General features: G+C 40.5%; 1 protein-coding gene across 3 annotated transcripts in view; it reads left to right on the top strand.

The window, feature by feature from the left end:
* Nucleotides 1-16,190, top strand: part of LOC111266747 (85/88 kDa calcium-independent phospholipase A2) — a 19,056-nt gene extending 2,866 nt beyond the window's left edge. For all 3 annotated transcript variants that reach the window (XM_022844474.2, XM_022844475.2, XM_086971052.1), the window contains exons 2-18: nucleotides 5,076-5,379; nucleotides 5,972-6,187; nucleotides 7,303-7,396; nucleotides 7,912-7,995; nucleotides 8,130-8,201; nucleotides 9,037-9,143; nucleotides 9,434-9,521; nucleotides 10,789-10,933; nucleotides 11,294-11,430; nucleotides 11,726-11,895; nucleotides 12,173-12,270; nucleotides 12,818-13,069; nucleotides 13,490-13,640; nucleotides 13,842-14,006; nucleotides 14,181-14,274; nucleotides 14,476-14,646; nucleotides 14,801-16,190. In XM_022844474.2, coding sequence (XP_022700209.1) covers nucleotides 5,076-5,379; nucleotides 5,972-6,187; nucleotides 7,303-7,396; nucleotides 7,912-7,995; nucleotides 8,130-8,201; nucleotides 9,037-9,143; nucleotides 9,434-9,521; nucleotides 10,789-10,933; nucleotides 11,294-11,430; nucleotides 11,726-11,895; nucleotides 12,173-12,270; nucleotides 12,818-13,069; nucleotides 13,490-13,640; nucleotides 13,842-14,006; nucleotides 14,181-14,274; nucleotides 14,476-14,646; nucleotides 14,801-15,025 — 2,573 coding nt within the window. In that variant the 3' untranslated portion in view covers nucleotides 15,026-16,190. The remainder of the gene's footprint in view (nucleotides 1-5,075; nucleotides 5,380-5,971; nucleotides 6,188-7,302; nucleotides 7,397-7,911; nucleotides 7,996-8,129; nucleotides 8,202-9,036; nucleotides 9,144-9,433; nucleotides 9,522-10,788; nucleotides 10,934-11,293; nucleotides 11,431-11,725; nucleotides 11,896-12,172; nucleotides 12,271-12,817; nucleotides 13,070-13,489; nucleotides 13,641-13,841; nucleotides 14,007-14,180; nucleotides 14,275-14,475; nucleotides 14,647-14,800) is intronic.
* Nucleotides 16,191-25,649: the final 9,459 nt, after the last annotated feature.

The raw sequence follows: 25,649 nt of genomic DNA on the forward strand, positions 1-25,649 counted from the left end.
ACATTCATATATTATTGGTGGACCCTGACAGAATAATAAAAGACCTTAACAAAGTTTTGTTGTTAACGTTACACAGGGGACGGCCAGATTACATTGCCAGCGGTGATACTATTCAATATACGATCTCGTCTTTGACAGAGCAGAAATGAAACTCTACTCGGTTTCTCCGCATGAAGCTATGTAATCTTGCCATTTGTTACTACATAGTTCTTCTATGAGGCTTTTGATGTGTGATTTACGCTTTCGGGCAGCTCTTAATCAGAGTTCTGCCCACGCAACTGGTTTTGGTAGTAATATTTTTTATGAATTTCGCTTAATACTGTTGAGTTTACAAACTGGTAAACATTTTTTGGGACAGACATTGTATAACACATTCAGTCGTATGGACGAAGTTGCCCGTAAAATATTTTTAACTCTCTTGGTATTAGTTGATAGTGTTTTTAGGATTGATATCGGTTGATTTTCCATTGAAATTTAAACCTATTTAAACTGATAGAAAGCCATGGCAAGCAGATGTTTCAACGGACACGGCCGTCAAACTCTTGCGCCAGCCGTGGCAACTCCTTGTCTAATTAAAGCTAATTATCACCGGATGTATCCCTATAAAAGGCTATAATGTATCTATATTACTGGTTACAGTGGTCAGGTCAGTCACTGATGTCCGATTACTGCATCCTAATAACAAAGTAGAAACTTGGCAAAAAATTTAATCGTGTTTAGGTTATTGGAAACACGGACAATATATAAAATGGATGGAAGGAAGATTTAAATATCATTAATATAAGTACTTAACGAAACGACGTTACATGTTCAACCAAGAGCTGGATCGGGTGTTTCTTAATCCTTTAAGTTCACGAAACTTAGCATTGCGGTCCACCTCTTAAGAACAACGCTTTTTCTCCGCAACGAACGCGGTGCGGTGATATGACAACGCAAACCCTGCGAAACTCATGCTTTTACCAAGACAGTGACAAGCTTCTAATTACGCGTAGATCGAGGTGCAATTTTATCAAAATGCTAAGCATTGCTTAGCGTTTTCTAAGAATTAAAAATACGAAAACATTTACAACATGCCGTTCAATGAAGCTGCTACTTCTCAGAAGGCTCCCGTAAGATGGTGACATGGACCAAAACATTATCGTGATGTAGCCGTTCATGGTCGTTACTAGATCACCTAACCCTATATATCATTTGAAGCAACTACGCATGCTCATATTAGTTGCGTTCAGAGAACACTTTTATTAAAAGTGTTCTCTGAACCCCATATCGATTTATGAAGTGGCGAATACATAGGCTTACTTTCAGCGGTTCGAAGGACTCATGCACGGAGCGCTTCCTAGCATTTTCCTTGCATTTTTATGATCAAATCTAGACCGACTTCAAAGTTGCTCGACCTCGAGCTGTGTCTTGATGCGGTACGATTGCGGTACTCTTTTGCTTGCATGGAATAGCGGTAATTGTTCCATTGCAATATTTTTGTTGCGTTTTGCTCCCGCGTAGGTCGTGACCTCTGTGAAATTACTTTGTTTCCGCACTTCGTTGATGATCTTCTTTTAGTTGTTCAACTGGGTTTTCCGGCTTCGATTGACCTGTAATTTTGCTACTATAATCTCGTTTCTTCAGTGAATCTGATTATTTCACGGTAGTTGTTGTCTTATTGCCGGATAGAACTGGGCTTAACTTATTCTTAATTATTAAACCGATGGGCAAACTAACCCAAGTAAATACTGAGAAAGCGTATTTGCAAACATCTTAGGCTACCTTTTCAAAAATCATCCTTTGTGTCAATGGCAAAAATCAACAAATTTATTCTACTTATATATTAAATATACTATATAATTATTCATGGCATTTATTTTTAAATGTCGCAAATCAAATTTAATTATCGTTACTGTCTAATACTCATGTACTAAGACTTATTAATTTATTTGTCTTCATTGCACAACTAATTACGGTGCACAGTATATATACATGGTCCACTTTTATGAGACAGTGGGCAAGCACTATTGACAACGCGTGAACCTCAGCCGATTTGCTTGAGTTCTTCGGTGAAACGCTACAATTTAGTACAATTCAGGTATTGAGTTCCTGCCAGACTAATGGAAGTTTGAAAACCTTACCAAGCGAGCTATGAAGAAGATATGTTGCAGCTTCGTTGCTTGATTGATTTCATAATGCAACGTTCTATGGCAATGCTGTATCACGGTAAACTCGGCCATAAACTTAGCATCGACTAAACGGTCTTAAAGGCTAAGATAGGCGCACTTGGCGAATAGCACCATTTAGATTCGTATAGCACTTGACAGACAGTAGATAGTCATTTGAAAACATTTTCTCTACGATGAACGGTATATTATTGCCTATTTTTTTTTTTTCTGGAAGACGATTTATTGTTGCTGATAAATTTTTGAAAAGATACGCATTATTTTTATTTGTATTAAATAGCCGATTGTTTCTGGGACCATAGATTGCTCGAAGACTGTTCATGCAACCCATATCTTTATAATGTAACCGGTAAGTGGCGATCGATGTACATGTAAATGTACAGTATCTATAGTGTATCATTGAATACCGGAAGGTGTGTCGACCAAAAGTCTTGTCGAAATCTAATGACTTGCTAGTGGGTAAGCGATCTTACCATGTTAAAGTCAAAATTTTAAGCATTACGAAGACGTTCTAAACCGCTCATTCTTTCGGATTGTTTCGTATAGCATCTGAATGTTTTACATTTTGATGAAAATTGCTAGCATCAACGTAAACAATTGTCTTTAGCGATTCACAAGAAAAATCAAGCCTTTCCCAAAGGTTACCTTGTGGAACAACATGGAGAAATGTCAAAAGGCCCGTGTTGGAGGCTCTTTGACCTGTAAACATCCAGTTTAGGTTAAGAGACTAATATGATAAGAATATATACAATAAGAAGAAGAAGAAAGAAAGAAAACAACAAGAAGTTTAAATTTCCTAAATTGGAAACATCTTAAGAGTCCACTAATTATAGTAATGTGAAATGTCATATATTCAGGCAGGTTTCAATCAATGCTTAACCTCAGGATGCTTGTTTTACCAGTTGGTCTTGATTTCAGTGATTATGACATGTTTGGGGAAAAAAATTAACTGCTACTTATCCTATGAGCCTAAAATTAAGACGATAAGAGATTTGAATGGAGAAGTCCACTAAAGAGTTCGCCGCAATTTACGTGCTCTCTAAAATTATGGCATACGCAACAACTAGCTGATATCGTGCATTATTTTAGGAAAATTGCGTGCCTAGATATTAGAGATGCCTAGATGAAAAGGAATCACATTAATAACTCGTATTAATAACTCATTCAGTTCTTGCAATAAAACCATTCATAGGCCATCGGTCCCTCTTCATACATATTCGTGTCTTCTACCGCTTTCCTAGCCAATTTTCATAGGGCAATCATTACGAGCATGGTCACTTTGCACACCACTATCGTCTTGGTAAGCTAGTCTTAGATCAGCTGATCTAAGACTAGCCGCGCAAATCGCTACGTCTGCATCCTGGATCACCTTCTAACTTATTCGTATAGTCAAACATATGATTTGATTCCTCACTCTAGAAGCCAGCTGGACCCTGTGATGTGGTCCGGATCTAGCATGGGGGCACTTTTAGTTTACGGATATGTTCCTCAGAGCTAAAGGTTGTCTACGCACACTTCTTAGGACCTATAGACCTTATTAGCGTCAGCAAAATTTCTTTTTTGGCAAAGGAAAACGAACGAACGAATGAAACTGCGGCCAGCCACAATGGGTACAGCGTGCCCTCTGGGCTCGTAATCCAATCGCTGGCTATTCATCACTATCGTCATATTAAACGATGTTCTTTTCTGTCGAAATTGCTAGTTTGTCGAGATTGCTAAGTTTAGCGATAAGAGTAACTTGCCAAAAGTAGTTTTTTTGCCAATACAGCAGACCGCAGAGAAGGTATCTATTGCCAATGCATTCATACATATCAGAACGAATCGTGAAGTAAATTCCGTGTTATCGTGTACTAGAGTTCGAATAGGACATGGTCATGCACTGAAAATTGGAAACTATTGGTCGGTCATTCGAAGCAGGGCCTATCCATGAGATAGTCAACAGTTGACCGAAACCCATTAATAATAACTCAATAGTTAGCTATTTCGCCCCTATTTGGAAGTTTACTACTCGCTTTTTATCTATACTACCAAATCCTAGTAATATTAGGTTTGCTTAGACGGAAGCATACTTAGTGCTGAAGTATGCTTGCTTGAGCCAATTACTTAGTCCTTAATATTGAAGATAAAAGAATATAACAACTTCTCAAATGTGAAATCGTTGTATTCGCTACCTTATAAACAGTAAAACTAATCCGACTGGTCGCACTCGACGGATAAACGGAAAATCGTAGTTGTCACGTGTTGTGATATTCCCATGCCGGTATGGTGCGGTTCTCAGTGGATCTGCCCCGTAGGAGCACAGTGCTCGGCGATCGCCGCCAAAATAAATCTGGTCGACAAATAACATCCCATTGTTTACTACGATTCCGCTTACCGCTACGATTCTGATTACAGAGCTTTGCCGGACCATTGTTGCTTGAATGAAAAGTAACTAGGGTTTTTCTTTATGATATTATAGCGGACATTTTTGACGTGAATCTTCAACAAGTTTCAGGTACTCGGTCTCCCCTGTCCTGTATTACATTACTTTAGAAGGGTGGCTGACAAAATTGAGAGGTCGGGTAATCAGCAGATTCGATCCTCGTCTTCATATAAGACTTGCACGGTCGTGTAGTTCCATATACTATGCTCAGAATTTGTTCATGTAACAACATGGGAGACATTGGAAATTATAATCTGACCTCTTTCTTATTTTATAGTATAGGGGTTTGCGGGTACGCTAGTAGTAACACAGGACCTGGAACTTCAGTTCGACACGTAGATACTTTTACACGGAGATCTTATATACTATAGCATATGCAATTAACGAAATATCAAATACCATACTTTCTTGGAATACAAGTGTATACGTCCATGCGACACCAATCGCTTATATGGCTCTGCAATATCAATAGTATTGTCCACTTCCAGGCAATACCGACGACCCGACGGAAGTTCGTGATGTGCGCCTGTCGTTCTATAGAGAATGTAGGATCGTGACGGAAACGGAGGAGTTGGTTTTGTACGAGCTTCCCGACGTCCCTGAAAGAGAGCACAAGAAAGAAAAAGATAACAAAGAAATGACATTGGCAAGCTGCAGAGCTGGACTCCTCACTAACATTCGTGATAGTAGCAAGGAACGGGAAGAAAAAAAGGATCGACCGAAGGAGGAGGTCAAACCCCCAAAATTCGATCTCATCTTCAGAAACCCCAAAGCGAAAGATTGTGGCCTCAGGTTAGATGGCACAGTGCCCCCATTCCTACCAAGAGATTCTGTCGAAGAACGATGCATCATGTTCCATTTTTACACGCAGTACTGAAATACCTACTATTGATAGCATTTTTATTCTGCGTTCAGTTAGATGAAATGCAGTGTTGCCCTTAGCTTCGTTGATATGCGATTAAGTAGTTTTTTCAAAATGCTGTATCTTGTATACCCCTAGCGCCGCTTCTCTCTTATTATAGATTCGACTGTGGATTTAGTGACACAGACGCGTAATATAGTTCGAATATTTTACAAGTATCCTTGGTAATTGGCTTTCTTTTACTGTATATTTATGGCACGTAGAAAAGCAGTGTAAATTGGGTGGGGTTAAGGCAGGTGAGGTAAACGTAGCGAGGTGCGTTCTCGGTTATGCTTGCTGTACAAATGTTATCGTTATGACCGTAATACAATTTTGTTCTACTATTTTACCTACGATAGAAAAAAAAAAAAAAAAAAAACGGAAAAAAGATGTTCGTACTTATACCGCTCGTTCGACTTCAGCAGTAGTGATCGATTAACCTAAAATCGCTCTGGATCTGGTGTTTCGTTATTGTCTTTATAGTTTACGGCGTTTTGAGAAAGAAGAAGATGGACTCAGACTTTTTGAACAGTTTCGAGAGAAAATCTTTGTGCTGGTTCGGGCAACTGACTCGTTCCCCGGTAGAGACCTCATGGGCAAATGGATGCACTCGGCGGTAAAGCATCCGTCATGGACAATTGCGCATCTGGCAGCCGTGCACAATCAGCTGGACGTGCTGAAACATCAACTCGTCGCGAGGTACATGATCTTGCAAAAGTATACTCCCAATTGTCAGCTACTCCTAGTTACGAAGGGATAAATTAAATAAACTAACTGGAAAGTGGACGTTGTAGATATCTAGGTAAAATTCCGTCCACTATTACTATCGCTGATATTGAAGCCGTACAATTATTAGTAACTATAATATAATGCTTCAATTTGAAAACTAATGACATTAATTCTAATCGGTCCACATGGATAGTGCTTGAAGCAAAAGCTTTGAACTTTTCTTTGGTAGGTTTTACATGTTTTACTCCAACCTTTGAAGTACTGAATCGACGCTGCTGAACCTACGGACGCGTTACTGAACATCGTTGACGGCAGGCAGGCAGGCAGGCTGAGCTCTTTAATTCCTGTAATAGTTCAAAATAAAAGAAAAGGTCCATTTGAGTTTTTCAACTGGATTTTAGAAGGGTACGCTATAAGGGCTCGTCAGTAATTGGCCTTTTCTATTTCTAGACGCTTAGCTTCGGATAGCCTTCGGATAGCGAAGGGAGATCTTAGCTAATCGATGTCTAGCTTTGTGAAAGTATGATCGTTTTCTTATAAGATGATATGATTAGTTTGATAAAAAGTACTTCATCCTTTGAAGTCGGTTCAGCTTTTTCTTTTAACATAGAACAGCAGGCAAGTTACGTGTTGCCGTTCTTAGCAACGAGGTATAATAGAAAAAGAACGAGATTTCTATTTTGGAAACGATGGTTATTTATTAAGATTTCAAAAAGGACCCTCCGAATGCACCGATTCGAGCAAGCAGACGAACAGTAGTTTAAATCGTTGCGTTCGAAGAAAACGGGAAGGTTTGCGTTGTGCCAACACTGAGTTTCGTCTTCTATCGTGTTTCCTTTGACGGGGCAAGATCTTTGAAGAAGTTGCTAAACACATCACATCGGATGCCTGTCGTGCACGGTTACAAAACAAACGCATAGGACATGCATCAACACAAAGCGAATCGGGTGAAGGTCTGTCTAGCTTAACCCAGAGCAAATGTATTTTTCGCGAACTGTGTACTCGCTCTGGTCTGAACTCGTGTCTGTTGTGTTTAAGAGGGCTTGGAGCCATTTTGATCATTTGGAACCTATTTTGTGTGTTAGGTACCTAAACGAAGTGTGCGAGGAGGGTCGCACCCCGCTAATAATGGCTATCGAAAGCCTGAACACTCCAGTGGTGCAGCTCCTTGTCGACCAGGTAAGTACTGAGAGTTGTATTGCGTATGCTGTAGAAGAACAGTGCTGAATCTTATCAGACACGTAATATAGAGCAGGGCAGATAACGACGCTATATGTTGAAGTCGGCCAGTCAATAATTTACGTCTTTAATAATTTACGTCAATAGAACGTCTTTAGTCAAGCTTACCTCTATCTTTAGATCACTTCGAGTTCCTTGCGAATGAAAAGGGTACAGTTGTGATAAAGGCTCCTTCTAATAAATAACCATTCTCGGTCGAAAATGCGTCTACTCGTCAACTACATGCCCTTGGTAAATAAATGTGATAGCAATCTAGGTGGCCAGTACAGACGGGATGCCGACTATCTGGACTATGTGTATCAACATTTCGTATCGGAACGTCATGTGCGGACCCTATTCATTCTATACCTGTTCAATACAAGTCGGTAGGTCGTCTAATACGTAGACTAAAAAAATATCGAAATTTCTCATTGTACCTATTACCTACAATAGGCTGTAATGTTATTATTTTTCAGGGAGCTCGCGTCGATACAACAGACCATTACAATAACTCTCCATTTCACTACGCAATTAAACTTGAAAGTAAATCCCTTCTCGAGGTGAGCAGCGGTTACAGAATGTCCATGCAACAATGACGGAATAAGTTTTTAAGATGTTGGCATGAGTCTACAAGTATATATTTCCCGTAGAAAGTACAATTTATACTGACAACACACTGTGTGTTCGATTGCAGATTATTTGTCGTGCTCAGGGCGCCTGTGTGGGAATGAACCAAAAAAATTACAAGGGCCAAACTCCGCTGCAGGTATCAATCACCCTTGCTGAAAATCATCTGTCGTCTGGTTTCTCATCTATAATAGAAATCAGCATTTTTAATGTTGTTATTGCTAGCAGTAACGAACTTAGTCAGGCCCCAATATCTAACACATAAACGAGATGATTTAGTTCGTAGCTCTCATCAAAGTGATGCTCAAAACCTTTTCATCTTTGTCGTCATTACAACTCTGTTTTGAGCTTTACGTCCAATATCGTCCCCAAGACGTTATATCGGACTGTAGGCGTTCAGTACGGGCGAAGGATCTATGCGCGGGTTCGAATCTAGAGCACGACGCTCTTCTCATCTCACTGTAATAGCTAATTACTTTTATCGTGCGATGCACGCATCCGCGATGCACGATACTCCAATTGCGTTATACGAGCATTTACTCAGGGTATCGCGTAACATAATTAAAAGTACAATATCGTGTATTTCCTTTGAGTACATTAATCGACGTATTGTTCGGGTTGAAATCGGTAGTCTCGTACCTGTGACCTCTTTTACCCCCATGCTGTTAGCTAGCACGAATGAGGGCAAACGAGCACTATTTAAAGGGCAGAATGCAGTTTTAGTTGTGGATCGAACTTGGCAGTCCATTGAAGTATGCCCTTGGCCCGATTCATCTGTTCAGAGCAAGAGTACCTATTCATCGTCACGCGATCTGGTGGAGATGGACTAATTATTAGATCTACACATCATATAATAGATTTCTGGTACGATGGTTAACGATACAGCCCGTCAGGATCTAAGGCCAATGTTATCGAATCAGATTCAGCATTCGACTCATCAGAATACGTTGTGCCCTTTGACTGGACTCCTCTAGGCAGCGTGTATGATTGGTCTCACAGGTTGTGTGGAGCATTTGTTACGACAAGGAGCGGACGTCAATTCAGCATCCTTCAGCAAAAACAGTCAAAAGCTAGCAGGCAGGCAAGTACCATGGGTAGCTGCTATCAGCAGCGTTTCTATCCACCTATCATATAATGCACACAACTAATTGTGCATAGTCTTAATTTTTCCATGGACACGTTTTCTAATTTAGAGATAGAAATTTCGGAAAACGGTAATGACACTACCATGAATGGCACAGTGATAGGGAAGTGATGACGGATACACCCACCGATCTGCCACAAGTTGACTTTCTCATAACTAATAGATCATAGGCCTATAGTTGTACGAAGGTAAAAAAACGTTTGCAAATGTTTGATTTATGATTTTAGACACATGGGTGACCGAGAGCTGGGATTATACAGCGAAAGGCAGATGCGTAAAGGAGGCACTCCTCTTCACTGGGTCAAAACGAGATTAGTGAGTATCTACTGTCAGCTGTAACAGGTCAGATTCTCATAGGTAACAATGAAAATTTGCCTCATGTCTGTGTAGTCGTCTACGATCCAGTAGATGTAAAAATAAACACTTCTATTGCTTGTGGTTTCACAATAGCGAAGCGTCATCGAAAAAGCGTATAGTGAGTGAATCTGAGATGCAATTAGCGTTATCGAAATTTCAAGGTGTAACCCAATCAATGTCTGGATTTGACAACTCCTACGAAAATGCATGCACCTGTACGTTTAGCTATTTGTCAAAATAGATAGACATCGGCCATGGATTACTCTGCATATATTTGTCATATTAATCAACCTGTCACGGTATGACCCGGCAACCCAGGATAGCCTACTCCCTAAATGTATTGTTACCGCCCCACTTTCTTCCCATCAACGCAATTCATGTACTTGCTATTGCTACATACCCATGCGTCAACGGGCGTGTAGCAGTCGTCTGATGACAGCTGTCCGTTTCGCTGCTGAAAGAGAGAAAAACACGACGAACGTCCCACACACAGCCCCCAATTTAGATGACATACTTATTAACGATGTAAGTAGTAGCAGATTCGTTGCGCTGAGAAATGGACTGCATTAGCTTAATCTATCTCCTGTAGATGATCAGCCTAGGCTGATACTTGATTTCCGCTGCCCCGCCACAGGAAATGGCTGGAAGAGGCTGTTCTCTTTGCTCGTTAAAACACCGACTTGCCTAGCCTATAGGTAATGGTAGATCGCAAAGCTCAAATCCATTTCGTGCAATCGACACTATTCCCATCAAAGAAAAATTTGCCAAGCAATGATATGAGGTTCCTAGAGCAAAATAATAGGCTGATGGTTAGAAAACATTAAAGTCCGAGCTCGTTATTAAACAAAGGCCAGCTCGTGTGTGATGGCAAGCTTTACCAGTGTTTATTAATATTTGTTTATACGCCTCTACGGTACCACTGGCTGGCATTCTCTTTGTTTAGAACCAGAGTATTGTCGTCATGAACAATGACAACGCACCTGTTCTACGATAGTTCCAAAAATTAATGCATTAAAATAGATCGCGTTATAGCGGTTCGTTGAACACAGGGACGCAAAGAATTTGTTTGCTTGATCGGCAGTTTGTACGAGCGGAAATATTCGAATAATCCTTTATAGAAACTTCCAACATTTACGGATTCTATCTACGAGGAAGCGAGAGGTATTTTTGAAATGCAGTTGCGCTTCATTCCACAGCTAATGGGATTAGTCTTTGTTTATTGAAGTCGTTAGAGCTGATGATTGATATCGGCTGTGACCTGAACGCCAGAAATTCGACGGGGGATACCGCATTACATGTTGTCGCTGACAAACGGAGACTGGATTCACTTATCTGGCTTCTCATAGAGGGTGCTGATGTCAACGCAAAAGGTACGATTTGGCGAGGGAAAATCAAGCATCTTCAAAAATGTTAAGAGCGACTGCAGTTAAGATAAGAACATTACCTGTAAAAAAAAATACCTATCCTGAATTGTTTTCTTCTTTTTGGTTTCACTGTTGGTACAGGTTCGTTAAGATAGCTGCCAGGCGATTTGGTACAGGATGTATCCTAACAGTGCACAGTGGAGGGATGTAACATGGTCCAACATAGGTCAAAGCATTTTGAACTTTTGTATTCTACGACAAAATACGTAAAATAACGTCGAGTAGCTGGGTCGGAAGGTGCTAATAAGGCGGTTGTCCAAAGGCTGCAATAGACCTATAGATTAAGACTGCTGTATGTGACTGCAGGTAATAATGACGATACCCCTCTTCATGTGGCAGTTCGGGGTTCGAATCCACAAAAGCCACAAGACGCATGGATGCTGTTTAAACAAAAAGCTGAACAGAAAAAGTCCTATGTATGGCCAAATACCCATGAGCAGAAGGTACGGTTCAAACATGTTATTTTAGTGTTTTTACCTTTTTAAATGTCAAACGCTACTGAGATAAGTCACATAATCTAGTTAATCCAAGCATATTTTTAGTATCCGAATAGAGCCTGTCATAGAATAGCAGTGTCTAAATGAATATTAACCGCTACCTGCGATCCTCAGATAGGCTTTTTTTTCTCAGCCAGTAGGTAACTTCAGTTCCGATTCGTGTGCGATTTATTTCTGAAATCGATCGAATCTGATTTATAATCATCTAACAAACATTTTCGCATTTATTGAACTTCGTAAGTACGAGACATTACCAATTATCCAAATACTTTTGGCATTTGGAGCCGATCCAAACGCCCTGAACAAGAAAGGGGAGACGCCTCGTCACATCGCGTCGGTGATGGCTTCAGACCTACACAATCCCCGTTTCGATCAACTACTATTTACGTTACATGCGATTGGCGCTCAAAGGTATTGTGGATATAATATATTTTTACTAGACCAGAAAAGCGAAAAACATTAGATTAATGGGGTAAAGTGGTGATTTTGATGGAAATGCTCATGAGCTAAGGATGTTCATACTAAGACAGACTTGAATCAGGCCATTAAATGTCGAGTAATTTCCTTGGTATAGAATGAGCGCTGTGCTGATTCATAAGATGCAAATTAGGTTCCGAAAAAAAGCGCACTTGGACAACCCATTTTGCTGAGGCTTTTTGTATATGTTTTTCGTACTTATTCGTTGCAGGTGTACATTGAAAACGTTTGAGTGTACAGAAGGTTGCAGTCCAAACGGAACGTTCGATGGGGTACCCCCTGCAGACTTCGGAAAAGATACAAACGAAAGTGCGTACTACTCAATTAGTCGTTTTTTTACGATGCTAAGCAACAGAACGACATAACCTAGGTAATTTATGAAAGGATTGTCTGAAACCAGTATTTCCTATTACTACTAAACCATCGTAAGTGTTACTTTTAAAAAGTAACAGCTAACCTAACCTAACCTAACCTAACAGCTAACCTAACCTAACCTAACAGCTAACCTAACCTAACCTAACCTAAGTGTTACTTTTAAAAAGTAACACTTGCGATGGTTTAGTAGAGTCACCCGGGGGGAGGGGAGGTGCTTTAATGTGTTTTTTGACTATAAATTATTGACTTTTTGTTAAAATAAATAAATTGAACTAACTTTGGTGTCCCTAATGATATGATCCTTCAATTTGTTTGCGCTCCGCGTTGACTGTAGAGTGACGTCGACGTCTTGAGTAGCTCTACTACTTGCCAACAAATTAGGGACAGTTCCTTTCCTTGTTTATGAGCCTAATGAAAAAGTATTTATCGTAACGTTTATTACTAATCATATCTAATCTATTTGTATCACTAACATTCGTAGTTTTTGACGGCCCTCTGAGTAACACCATACTGAAGAAGGCTGTGGAACGTAGACAAAATGCCAAACTTCGAAAAGACCAACGAAAACGCAGGTGTAGGGCCTTGGCGATCGATGGCGGTGGTGTGAAGGGTCTCATGACTCTGCGCGCCCTCAAGTGTCTCGAAGAAGCTGTAGAGGCGCCAATAATAGAGCTTTTTGATTGGATTATGGGGACGAGTGCTGGTGGAATTTCCGCTCTTTGTTTAGCATCCGGTACGTTTTAGTCGAATACATTTTATATTAATTACTAGAAGTTACCATACATGACTGTCACAGGCCACCGTCCTGATGGCCTAAACCGCGTAACTAAGTAAACAGTGTAAACAAATTTCTAAATAGTCGGGCTAATCTATAGGTCCTTTAAGACATGGCTGCGGTAAGCATTTTCAGATATGTCCCCATTTTAAATTCGGAGAAATTTATTTTTGATGCTACTGATAATTTGTATTACCTATATAAGTAAATGTCATAAATCATGCTATCAGACTGTAACTCCGTAATCGTGGCGCGATGCTGAAGTGCACCAGTTCCTCCAGTAGCCTTTATCAGTGAGCTGTAAAGGTTGCTGGCTGTCGTAAATCTCTCACACTTAAATGCCCTCTCTCTAACGATCTGTATGCTCAATTTCGGCAGGACGAACTTTAGACGAGGTATTTCGGTCAGCTTTTCGATTGAAAGAAAAGTTTATTGTTGGGCCTCGCCCGTATGATACTGATGGTGTAGAGGAGTTTCTGAAAAAAGAACTTGGTGATGATACGAAGTTCTCCGACATTAAAAAACCAAGGTATGTCCATACCGTGTTTCCCGACTTGGAATTCACAAAAGTTCCTTCATTCCGTTGTTTAACAACTGTTTAATTGAACATTCATGTGATAGGCGATAGACAGATATTGAGGTAATACAGCAATCAGGAAACTAAGGTAGCTTCCGGATGATCGGGTGTTTGCTGAGCCCCAAATAAAGCAGCATCCCCTTATCCTTATAGAATCGCTGTGACAGCCGTAAATGCAGAGAGTTGGCCGACCCGATTGAAGTTATTCCGCAACTATGACTCGCCCCGAGCCCTGCTCGATGGAACACCAGAACCTCCTGACAATGAATGGCTTTGGAGTGCCGCTCGCGCAACCGGAGCTGCGCCCACATTTTTCCGGTATGGGTTACAATTTAATGCATTTCGTACCCAATACTACTCTTTAATGCGAAAGCTTGACTCTATTATTTAGATAGGGAATTCTGTTTAATGTTAGTTCTAGCAAATAGACAACTGTACGCCTTTGTGCCGACGAGTAAAGTTTCCTACCTATTTTTCATGCAACGATTTCAGTCCATACAAAAAGTACTTGGATGGGGCCGTGATGTCAAATAATCCTACGTTGGATCTATTGACAGAGATAACTGAGTACAACGCTTCGATGGAGGTGAGCCTGAATTTTTAATGTATGCCGTTTTATATGTGAAAAATGATCCATTACAAATGTACTATTATGTGCACATTAGTTGAAACGCAAAATATAAACTTTTTATGTCTAACAGTTTAGCCGAAGATACGTCTAAAATGTTGTAGAAACAATATATTCTCACGATATAGGTAAACAGGTTATCCTTATAATTTCATTCAGAATCAACCCTCGGAACAATTCGACATCGATATCATAGTGTCTGTCGGGGGAGGTATGCGCCCGACAGCCCCAGTGTCAACTATCGACGCTCTTCAACTTGATCCAGGACTATTTGGCGCTGCCAGGGTAGCCTATTCTGTGGGCCATCTCCTAAAATTCTGCGTTGAGCAGGTATGCATGTTGGTTACCCGTCACCGTATCCCCCATAACCCATAATTCACTGTTAGACAGCATAATGAGAAAGTACCAATTCTAACGAAGCCCATTTTATTGTCGGCTCTTCACGCATGTTATCGCATGTGGTGGATTTTGTTATCCGCCAAAGATCGCTGAGCCCGACGGGCGACACGTTGACCGCGCTCGCGCCTGGTGCTACGGTCTTGGAGTACCTTATGCACGACTACAACCTGCGCTTAGTCAGTACGTCGCTGTCAACGAAAGCGATAACAAGGTCATCGCCAAAATGCTCTGGGAGACGATGGCGTACTTCAGGCAGCACTCGGATGAGCTTGCACTCATAGCGGATTTGCTTCGAAACGATAAGACATAACCCGCAACAAGTGACCATTGATTCTAGAATGGCTTGAAGCACGCTTTGTTTCAAATGTTGGTTCAGCATGTCGCGCCTCCGAAATTCGATAAACCTGCACAGTGTACGTCGTGTGGAAGGCCTAGCGAGTTATAAAGGGAGAGGGGAGGGGGGCGGGGGATAGTAATTAAAAGGATGTGTACCCCATATGCGTTAAGTAGTTTTGCATTGACAGGCTGAAGAACAACTGAGTTTTTCACGTTTCACACCTTCGTAACTGAATTTTAAATTGACGTGTGAATAGGAACGTTGGCGACGCAGTGCGGCTTGTCGCTGGGCAAATGCCCTGAAATATAGCAATAATAGGGAACAGGAGCGCAGCTGGCCTGCGTTTTTGTATTTTGGCTCGAACACATCGTATATATTAATTTGCGCTAGCGTGGCGATGACGTCAACGATACTTTATGAATAGTGTTTTTCCTACGTCGAATCAAATAAAAGTACTGATTCAGATATGGGCACATATCTTGTTTCAGGTACAAATCATTTTATTCCCGTTTAAAAAGATGTAAAATCAGACGTATTGACGAAGTATGCGGTTGTAACAGAAAACCGATAACCTGACAAAACGAGTCAAATTATTAGAGTTGTCAGAAAGAAACGATAGCTTGGCCATACACCGACCCATGGCATATCGGCTGCGATTAATTAACGACAAATTAGGTCTTAAGTTTCAAAAAACTCTAGGACATTTATATAAACATCAGCTATCTAGGCCTTACCTACTACAGCAACAGCCCTCGAGAACGGGTGACAATTATGATTATGAATTACGTTGGTGCTGAGCAGCCTTTCTACTCTAATAAAAATAATTTGGCGCTTATTCTCGAAAAATACGGATTAGGGAGGAATTGGGAAGTTAAAAATCGTTAGAGTCGCTTTAATAAATAATAATGATCCAATGTAAAATTAGTTTTTTCGTGTTTACGAACAATATGTGCGCATGTGTGCTACACATTGAGAATACAGAACAGCAACAAAATGACTGAGATCTATTTTCGGTGTATTTGTTAAAAATAATGCTCGAGTATTTTTTTTTTGTGGAAAAGATGCGACCCAATGAAAAAAAACACAACATTTACAAATAAAAAAAAGCGCCTCTTGGCCTAAAAAAAAACCTATCTTATCCTAGGTTCCGTCATACTTTGGTAAAGTGATAATGTTCATAGTATCTAAATTAACAGTTACTATAAACATGATTGTCACCATTAACACAGCTGTTAGAAATCCGGAAAAAATCTCGTATTCTAGACGCTGATCTATCTTTAGATTAGCCCGCGTCTAGTGCTCACACGAATGACTCTGTAAGTTAAGGTAGGTTATCTAAACACTGTTATAGGTGATAATAAGATGCAGGATAGAATAGAGGGTCTCGATAGATCGTAGAGTAGTATATCGTTTAACCTTGTCGTGCCTCAATGTCCTTGCGTTGTCCTTTGCCGGCTCAAAGTCTTTTTCTGCCAACCTGGTGGCTTGGACGGGTGAGATTTTGAGACTTCGTGAGCTTCTGCTGTAACCTTCTTTCTGGAATTTCAGTAGCTCATAGTAAAACACCCCCTTCTCATTCCACCGTATGCAGAGGTACAGCTTTTGATCATGAATGTTTCTTCGTGGTGTCGAACCGGAGGTCATACCTATCCTGACTTGCGTTTAGAGATGTCGTAAACCATCCATTAAGCACTACCGGTAACAATATTGTATTTTTGTACGACCGTTTTGTTCTGTCGTGCGGGCAACGGACGGATATGGTTAGCGACGGTTTTCCTTTTGGATTTTTTTCTTTCTTAGTGCATGCAAACAAACCATTGATATCATCTAGGCAGCCCCAACCATTATACTCGAAAGAGTGCCTGCATCTCGTCGGGCTTCGCTTTTTGGGACCGTTCGAAACGTCGATTGTTGTTTACGTTGAAATTTCCAGCTATTAAAGCAGAACTGGTAGGTGGTACAGTACGCATACAGTGCATTCGTTTTCGGCTCCGTAGCCATTTTCGTCCATCTCTTGACCATCGACATTTTTCCGGCAATGAAAAGCAAGTAGGACACATACGTGCATCTTTTCGTGCTCGAATCACCACTTTCAATGATAGTAGTACCTCAATGGAAACAATCATACGAAGCATTAGCTAGTTACCGTAAGCCGCTCCAATGCTAGCGCCATTTGTCGACTTAAGCGGTTAAGTGGTATAACACTGCTTATTATAGCTAAATGAAGCTCCGTGAAAAATAACCTAACCAGAAGCGCAAAAAACGCGTAGTGCACCGAAATCGTTTAGTCTAGATATCTGGGATTAATTAAGATGCAAGGGTTGACGACCATGACGGATCTGGCATTCGTATTTGGAACAGTCTCTCGGCCATATCCCGATTCATAGTAGATTGACACTGTGTAGGCCCGTAGCGAGAAAATTATATATGTTATATGTGTATATTTAGCAAAAACAAAGGTAAACACTTCAGTGATTAACGTTGAGCAACTCTATATAGCTCAAGCAGTGACTTCGTTTTTGCGGTAATCAACAACTGCAGACTTGAATGTTAGCAATTGGAAAAATGTCTAATTTGTTATTATTACGATGTGCTTTATAATTAAACGTCGAAGAGGTGGACTTCGTAGTCGCTTATAGCCGAACTGCATGCTTCTACCTCTAACAATAAGTAACTGAAAAATTACCAAAAACGTTACAACATCGAAAACCGTGCCGGGCAAGCTCTATAAGAGGCTTCTACCTAACAAGCTGTCTTCCCAATGCGATAATCGAATTTACGCCACCGTATTTGCTATTTTGAACTGCTTCATTGCCAGAAACCTCGCCCATAGATGTTTTGACAATGCGGCCAGTTATTTACGAATTTATCAATAATAGCGCATTAACTTTTTATGTAAACGTGCCTTCTACAGTGTGAGAAGGCTGATCTAGGACATACAAACATAAAACGCCTTTTATGTTTGTATTCAGCTTCACACCAGCTTCAAAAGGAGGCTTAGTTATTGCTCCGTTTACTCATGCAGAACGTCATACTGAAGCGGCATGAGCAGCCTTTTTCTATTACGTTAACTTACATATGTTTGCACGGGGCGTTACTTGCGTCTCATCGAGTGATTGAACTAGCTGGACTATAGGCATCTTCTATCCCCCAAAGAGTTGTTTACGTCAAGGCAAGTTATATTAGAACGCCCAGCAGAAGAAGCAGCTGTTCCTCTGTACCGCCGTTTCCATGTCCCCATTTGAGCTAGTCGCTATGTAAGTATCATCAAACAAGATAGCTTATATAACAGATCTAAGTTATATTTGCTAAGCTAAGAGCGAAGTATATAAGGCCCTTCTTTAAGTTGCTATTGCCTTTCCCAGCACGGAAAAGGCCCTACATGGCCAAGATACGAGTGGTCTATCGACGGCCTCAATGAAAGCGTTACTAAAGCGTTGAAGGAAATCTCGAACACTAAATGGAGCCATTAAGTCAAGACGAAAAACAAAAATGGACATTCTTTTGTGTTTCCCGCAGTCTGCTGATATAATACGCAGTTCCGTGTATCTGGTGAAAAAAGCTGTATGCTGTTTTTGAAAAAAAAAACGCTCCCCCTATTTAAAGCGAAATGTTTCGAATGTTATGTTCGGCATCGCTGTTAGGTATCTCATCAGGCGGGTAGTTTTCATGTTGGGACAAAATGAATCTACACTTGGATCCGAACCTGGACCATCACGTGACCCTACGCTAGCACGCAAACACGTTGGCCACCAATTCATCGGCAAAATGTTTCACATTTCATGCCGAGCACCACTGTTAGCAGCCATCTCATCAGACAGCCGGCTCCCGGGACGAAACAAAGAAGAAGTTACCACTAAACTTGAACGACATGTCCGTACCTCACGTGAAATAGTCCCCTACCGATGAAAGCTAGCATTTTTCTACGTAGCATACGGATCCAGCCATGTGCCAGAACGTGCGTTAACCTTTCGAAGGTTTGGGTATTGTAATTTTCGATCAGTCGTTTAGTAAACAAACTGATGTTTTTTGGCTTACCACCGTAATCGAACATGTAATCGAGGATAATGGATTATGCTATGCCGAAGTCCGATCGAGACCGTGTAACTAATAGGAATGACTTTTTTAAAACAAGATGTCCGCACAACCAATCACTTGAAACAAACCACCGGAAGTATGAACTCACTTAAAGGGTGATAGGAACTAATGAAAAAACAGAAGTAGCTTTCCATCGAGGTAAAGTTCTGTTTGTATGCATTATGTATTTGCTCAAAAAAACCGTTGGACTGCGTTCGAGGTGCTCTACCCAATCCATTATCTAGCCCCACCCTCGGCTATTTGTGTTCTCCATTGAACCCATTTAATTAGCTCATTCAGATTATTCTAGAATCTTGTATAGCGAACGCATCTAGAAAAATAATATTATAAGTTTACCCCATAACATGAAATAAACGTGACCATAAATGACCCAGCATTTGTCAGTGCTCTATGGTGACAAATTGTACTCGTAACGAGCATGCGTTTATCTAATGGTTCATTATATTATTATTGAGACATAACTAAAGACTGACAAGATACATTTCAGCGTCTTAACTCGTCTGAATAACCGAAATAGTACAGAAAAAAGTAGCGCAAATCTAGAATATAGAACATTGGTATTTATTAGGTATCTCAATGTAACTTAATGTATGCATCAGTTAGCGTTTTTTATGTGCGGAAAATACGAATTTGCTGATATCTTTATCAGTCTTCAAGAACTTCTAGACCTTCGAACTTCGTTCCGGTTCTCGTTCTCGTCGGCTGGTTCAGTGTGCGGTATATGGCGAACTGGGGTCGATCCCCACACAATTCACCAAGTCTGTCAGATCAACCATGCATTGGGAGCAGGGTTTGCGTTCAAATAAGCACGGCAGTCCTTTAAATACCGTCGAACATTGATATACCCATAGAGGCCTGAGTCATTTTTACAACATAGTGTACATCTATCCCGCTCTGTATTTGACCCGCGTTAACAAGCGACCTAAAATTAAGTGTACGATTACTTCGCCCATAAGCTCTGTTACCGAAATTAGCATGGCATAGGTGCAAAGAAAAAGCGTCTATCGAAGATGGCGCAGTTTAACTTCGGCAGTCAACCTTGTATCTGATGCCCATGAGCATGATTCACTCATTTTACTCAACTAGGTACTTGCTTAGAGGAAAGATGGAACGTTTCTATCCGAGGTATAAGGGTATAAGCTGGTGCTCACGGTCTGCTAGAACTGGACTCGGTGACAAGCCACCAACGTTTAATTCTTTCTTTAGCTAAACATTTCGAAAATTTTTTTCGAGGCCTTTAAGGGTACTCCTAAGCGCGCAGTTATCATTTTGGGCTGTGGGTGACGCATCTCGGACTTCCTAGTAGTTTCCTCGTAGACTACGATGCGTCGGAGACGATGGGTGACGTACGGAAGAACGAAAGCTTTTGAAATAACTTTTTCACTAAAACTCTTTCGGGCTCAAGCAGTTCGGAGACTATCTTCATAGTCACTAATGATAACCCAGTTGAAAAGAATGATCAATAAGCCCAGTATTAGCATCCGTCGCGTCTTAAACACTCTCTGCAAATTAGGTAATGGCTGAACCGCGTATTTGGTCAGCAAATGAAAGGTAACTTCGCACGGAATTCCAGCCAGAAATTGCAGTAACAAGACACATTATAGAGAAAAGAAAGATACTTGATAATCTGTTAAGTGGCTTCAAAAGAGCTTTTTCCGAGGGTTCAACAACTGCAAGCGGTTTGAGGCAAAAAACTAGCACAGAATACGCCAACTCTTGACATGACATACTAGCATCTTTCAGATGGAGATTTTTGGCGTGCAAGACAATGATTCCTAAGCTCATCCGTGATATTTCTTGCGATATGTTGTTTGCCAGCAAGGTCACCTTTACCTTGACAGGCTGATTGTATGAGAATGAAAGCTTGGTGATCTTCTCGATTTTAGAAGGTGGATCCACCGGCATTAATTTGTTTGACCGAAATTTATATTCTTAACAATAATGTGGTCATATCTAACTTTACAGCGGTAAACGAAAGCGTAGGAATTATCGAGGAAATTATAAGTATTGGTTATCGCGAAGAAAATGCGCGACCGAAATGGACTGAACCCTGTTCTTTATGTCTTTAGGCTTTTCTTGATTACAAAAAAACAGAACGATGTAACTGGACTTTCAGCGAGAGTTTCTTTGTTAACTACGATCCGGCTGAAAACACGAAGGGCACTAAAAGAGATTATCGTTAATCTTATGTAGCTCAACTCGCTCGCTAACGCAGTTCCGAAGTCAGATTGTGTAAGGCAACGGCCAAGAAGGAGGACAGCAATTTTGTACGGAGCCACCTTTCTCATGAAGCTGTGCTTTCCAATGGCGTACCGAAGACTGCCTGGGCATCGAAGACCGGGCTGGCTAATTATTTGACCTGTAGCAAATGGATTTTGAGATTCCATGCTTTCATCTACTGTTTCACTCGCCCTATTGGCCTCTTGTCGTTAACTACGACAAGTTTGTTGATCGGCGAAAGCATAACATGCCATGAATAGGAGAAAAGGCAGATCAGTTCTCATAGCTTGGTTTAGTTCAGGCACTGAACCTTTTCAAAGTGGACGACTTCTCAGCTTCGCGCTAGTCTACTTCACAAATGTTAGTATATTCATTATCCATCGGACATATCTATCCGATATTTCTCTACTCTCCTTGAAATTGTATTAGCTAGAGCGGTGCATCGACAATCTCTCGTTATAACAGAATAACCTGTTCCTATCTGGTTCGTTCGTCGGTGAAACCAATGAGGTATTCACTCAAGACGTTGATATGCAGGCAACTCCTCTCAGCAGATCTGATCACGACAGCAATTGAAGTTCTCTTTCGGCTACTGTTGTTTTTTGAAGGATAAGTGCTTTTTTCTGAGTAGGCTTGCATCGTCTCTTTGTTTGCATCTAATTTGAATCTGTGTTATCCTATTTGTTCTTGTTTTAGTTTATCCGTTTATATCGTATGAGAAAGGTCCATTGTTCTCTTTCGTTGAGCTTGAAACGAAATACGTTTTAAACTTAGCTTGCTTCCTTTGTTTTATGTTCGCCTAACTTCTTTGGAGCATAGTCATCTGAAAGTTAAAGGGTGCACATCGACTCTATTAGATACCTCAGAATTTTAAATACAGAATTGACTGTTAATCGATTAATATAAGCCAGCCGATGCAGTACTTTACAGCGTTCGCCAAACATAAATGAAAACGTAAATGAATCCTGGGAAATGGTATGATAGAAAACGTATGCCGTCACAGAGTTCTGCTGAGAAAAAGCCGTCTAATCGCACAAATCGTACACAGACTGGGTCGTGTCTGCATGAGTAGAAATACTTAAGCCACATGAGGCTTTCCGTTTCCTCTATTACAACCCGCTCCTTGTAGTTTTCAGAAGCTTTATTTCGCTACGTATATAAGGTGCAAACATATATCGCAGATCAATGGAAAACGTTGCTACTAGTACGTCAAGCAAAGAAACTCAATCTTAACAGTATATTTTGTAGTATAATAGATTGGTAAAAGTATATAGGTCGACCTCAACTTCACTACATGCAAAATTTGTGCCACTGCTGCATCATGTGGATATTTGTGAGTTAGGAGTGGTAATAAGGTTAACCAAGTAAAAAAATTGATATGAAGGGGGAGGAGCGATGCACGAATTACAAAGAAAATTAGGTCCGACTAATCTAATTCGATTGGGGCCTTTAATAGCGTGACGTTCAGCTCTAATATTTTTACCAATCTATTGCACCTTGCAAGTACAGGGTATCGCGTCGTAGGACACTCAGGCACCTCTTTATCAGACTCAAAATAAATCCAATGCATGTGTAGAGCAGCGAAAATATCTTTTTCACACATGCGATCACACACCGATCATGTATTAACTCGTTCTAGGAGCCTTTCACCTTAAAGGGGCCTACCTAACTGATGCCTCAGCTTTATTAAAATGCCTCCCATGTATACACACGTCCGGCGAACGCTCCTTCAGAAATGCTTGAGCATCGAGGGAAGTAACATTAAAATAAATAGTAAATCAAGATCGATAAGAGAAAAGTAAATAAACGCCATGACGACGTATGTGATTATTACCAAAAAATAGTAATACCAAAAAGGTGGAAGGCCTCGAGATGCCTGTAAAAAGGATGCGACCGCGGAACTAAAATCAATAGTACGTACGATTTATAACGTATCCAGACCATTACTGCGCATCTAGACAAATATGAATAAGATTCCTCTTTGTTCACGAACGTTTATTCTGTGACAACGACTATTGACTTCGAATGTTTCATTTTAGTATCACCCCTAACTTCTCTGGATTGCACGTGTTGCTACTTCTTATCGGAGACTAAAAATCGCCCAACTACAGTAGAAATACTCGCAGCAGCCAATATCTATACAACAAACTTCAAAATGCTAGGCTTCAAATTACGGCTAGGGAATGAAGCATTATTTCAAAAATGGCGCCATTCACAAAAGCTGAAGATACTTATAATAATAATTTGTCCCTTAAACACAGCCGACAGTAGAACACGGAACCTCGTCATTCTAAGCACACTTTATGCGTTATAAGATACAAGAGGTGAATATCATGAGGCTTAGCACTCGGTTCACGACCATGGCGGACGAATGAGGATCTGAAACTAAGGAAGCCAGCGGCTAAGAACGCCTCACTTCATTAATACAAAAATCAAGCTAACCCTGCTATGCAACTAGTTCTGACTTTGAAAACTACCTAGTGTCATAAATAATAATCAATCAACTGCAGTTCGCACACAGAAACATGGTCGAAGTTTTTTTGGAAATAACTTTTTCTACCTATTGCCTATTATGTATATATACAGTCTACATACAACGTGAAGCCATTATATATACCTTAAAGTAATACAAGGTATGTATCTATCAGTTTCGACAGCTAGGGTGACATGAAAAAATTTGCCTAAATATCGAAATTAATTTCAAATAAAATAATGGAGCCTAAATTTCGCTACGTTCCATTAGCCAAAATGAAAATTAAAGTGATCTACTACATAATTTCTTTCCTGAACAGTGAATTTCCAGTTCTTTGCAGAAAGCAAACCTAAAAAAGATAGGACCACAACCATTCACGGGGGACTGTCGTCCAATTCGAGAGTGCAAACTCAGCCAAGTTGCCTGGAAATAGGTTAGTTGATTATCATTTACTGGTAGCAAATACTCTGGTTGTTCATCTGCTACACGGTGCGTTTACACGGTATACAGAACGCGTTCTATCACACTCAAGAGCCTTTTCGCTAAGCGGCAAACAAGGCCGACGCGTGCGTAATGGTGTAAAAATAATCCAGGGTTTTCGTTTCTATCCTTTCATCTCATTTTCTATTTCGATTCGTTCTGCAAGATGTAATATCCTCGAGAAATCAGTTTGTACAAACTCTGCTAAAATGTCCTCAAAATCAACACGCACTCGGTGAGTCGTAGCAGAAGTATGCGTGTCCTCCCGGGGAAACAATGTCCATATGCTTCGAGTAGACATTACAAGAGGGAACAACCCCGTGAACAATAAGAATCATGATAATAGGCTGCGAAACGTTTGTAGCAAGAAAACAATTGCAGGGCAATCGGTAGGAGATGTATTAGAAGAATATTGATAGCGTGCACGTCTGCACAGGAGGGACTACGACGAAGGTCGTCTTTCGACAAGAGCCAATTTGACTCTGTCCGTTCTCGGCGTCTTGGATACAGCTCTCCCTCTATTTTCCTTGTATCGTAAGGGCTTCTACTTTTCATGACCCCACTAAACTATATTCGTTTGAAGAGGCTAAACTTTTGCCGGATTATCCTCAAAATAAGGCTATTGTTAATGATGATGTAAAGGTGGACTTTGGAAAGTTAGGGAATAGAGTAGTATTCAGGCCAGTCAACTATGCTATATTAAAAACATTCGAGTGCTAGCAAAGGCTCCAGCAGCTTCAGCTTTTCCTGGTATAATTGAAATGAACAAGTACTCATACGATGCCTTGCGATAAAAGAGGTATTACTAGTCGTCTAATGCACTACCTTACAATATAGAAGGAAATCAAGCAATACCGTCCAGCGATACGTTCAGCGAGAAAAGTTGATTTCGCATCTAAAACATTTCGAAGGATGCATGTGTTAAGCGAAGATTAAGAAGATAAGAAGATTATTGTATAGCATGAATCGATCATAGGCGAACTTGTAGTCGACGTAGCTCAGCTACAGAACTATTACTGCTAGTTTTTAACTTCTTCGTTCGATATTATTTTCCTGACAAATAAGATTTGTTGTTCTGCTCGTCCAAGAGCAAATTATGTAACATCGTTTTAGATCTCCTCAGTTCACTCCATTCTGACATGTTGACAATGTTGTAATTATGAGAAATTGTGTGTACCGACGACGGACAAAACTGTTTTTGTGAATTTTCAGTTTTAGACACATCGTACACCAACTTAATCCGTATCAGCATCAGCCCACTTCGAGCACTCCCACTATTCTTACTGACTACTATTTCGAGTCGACGCACTTAATGGGCATAATATT

This window comes from Varroa jacobsoni, unplaced genomic scaffold (assembly GCF_002532875.2).
Source record: "Varroa jacobsoni isolate VJ856 unplaced genomic scaffold, vjacob_1.0 scaffold_1112, whole genome shotgun sequence".
NCBI classification, from domain to species: Eukaryota; Metazoa; Arthropoda; class Arachnida; order Mesostigmata; family Varroidae; genus Varroa; species Varroa jacobsoni.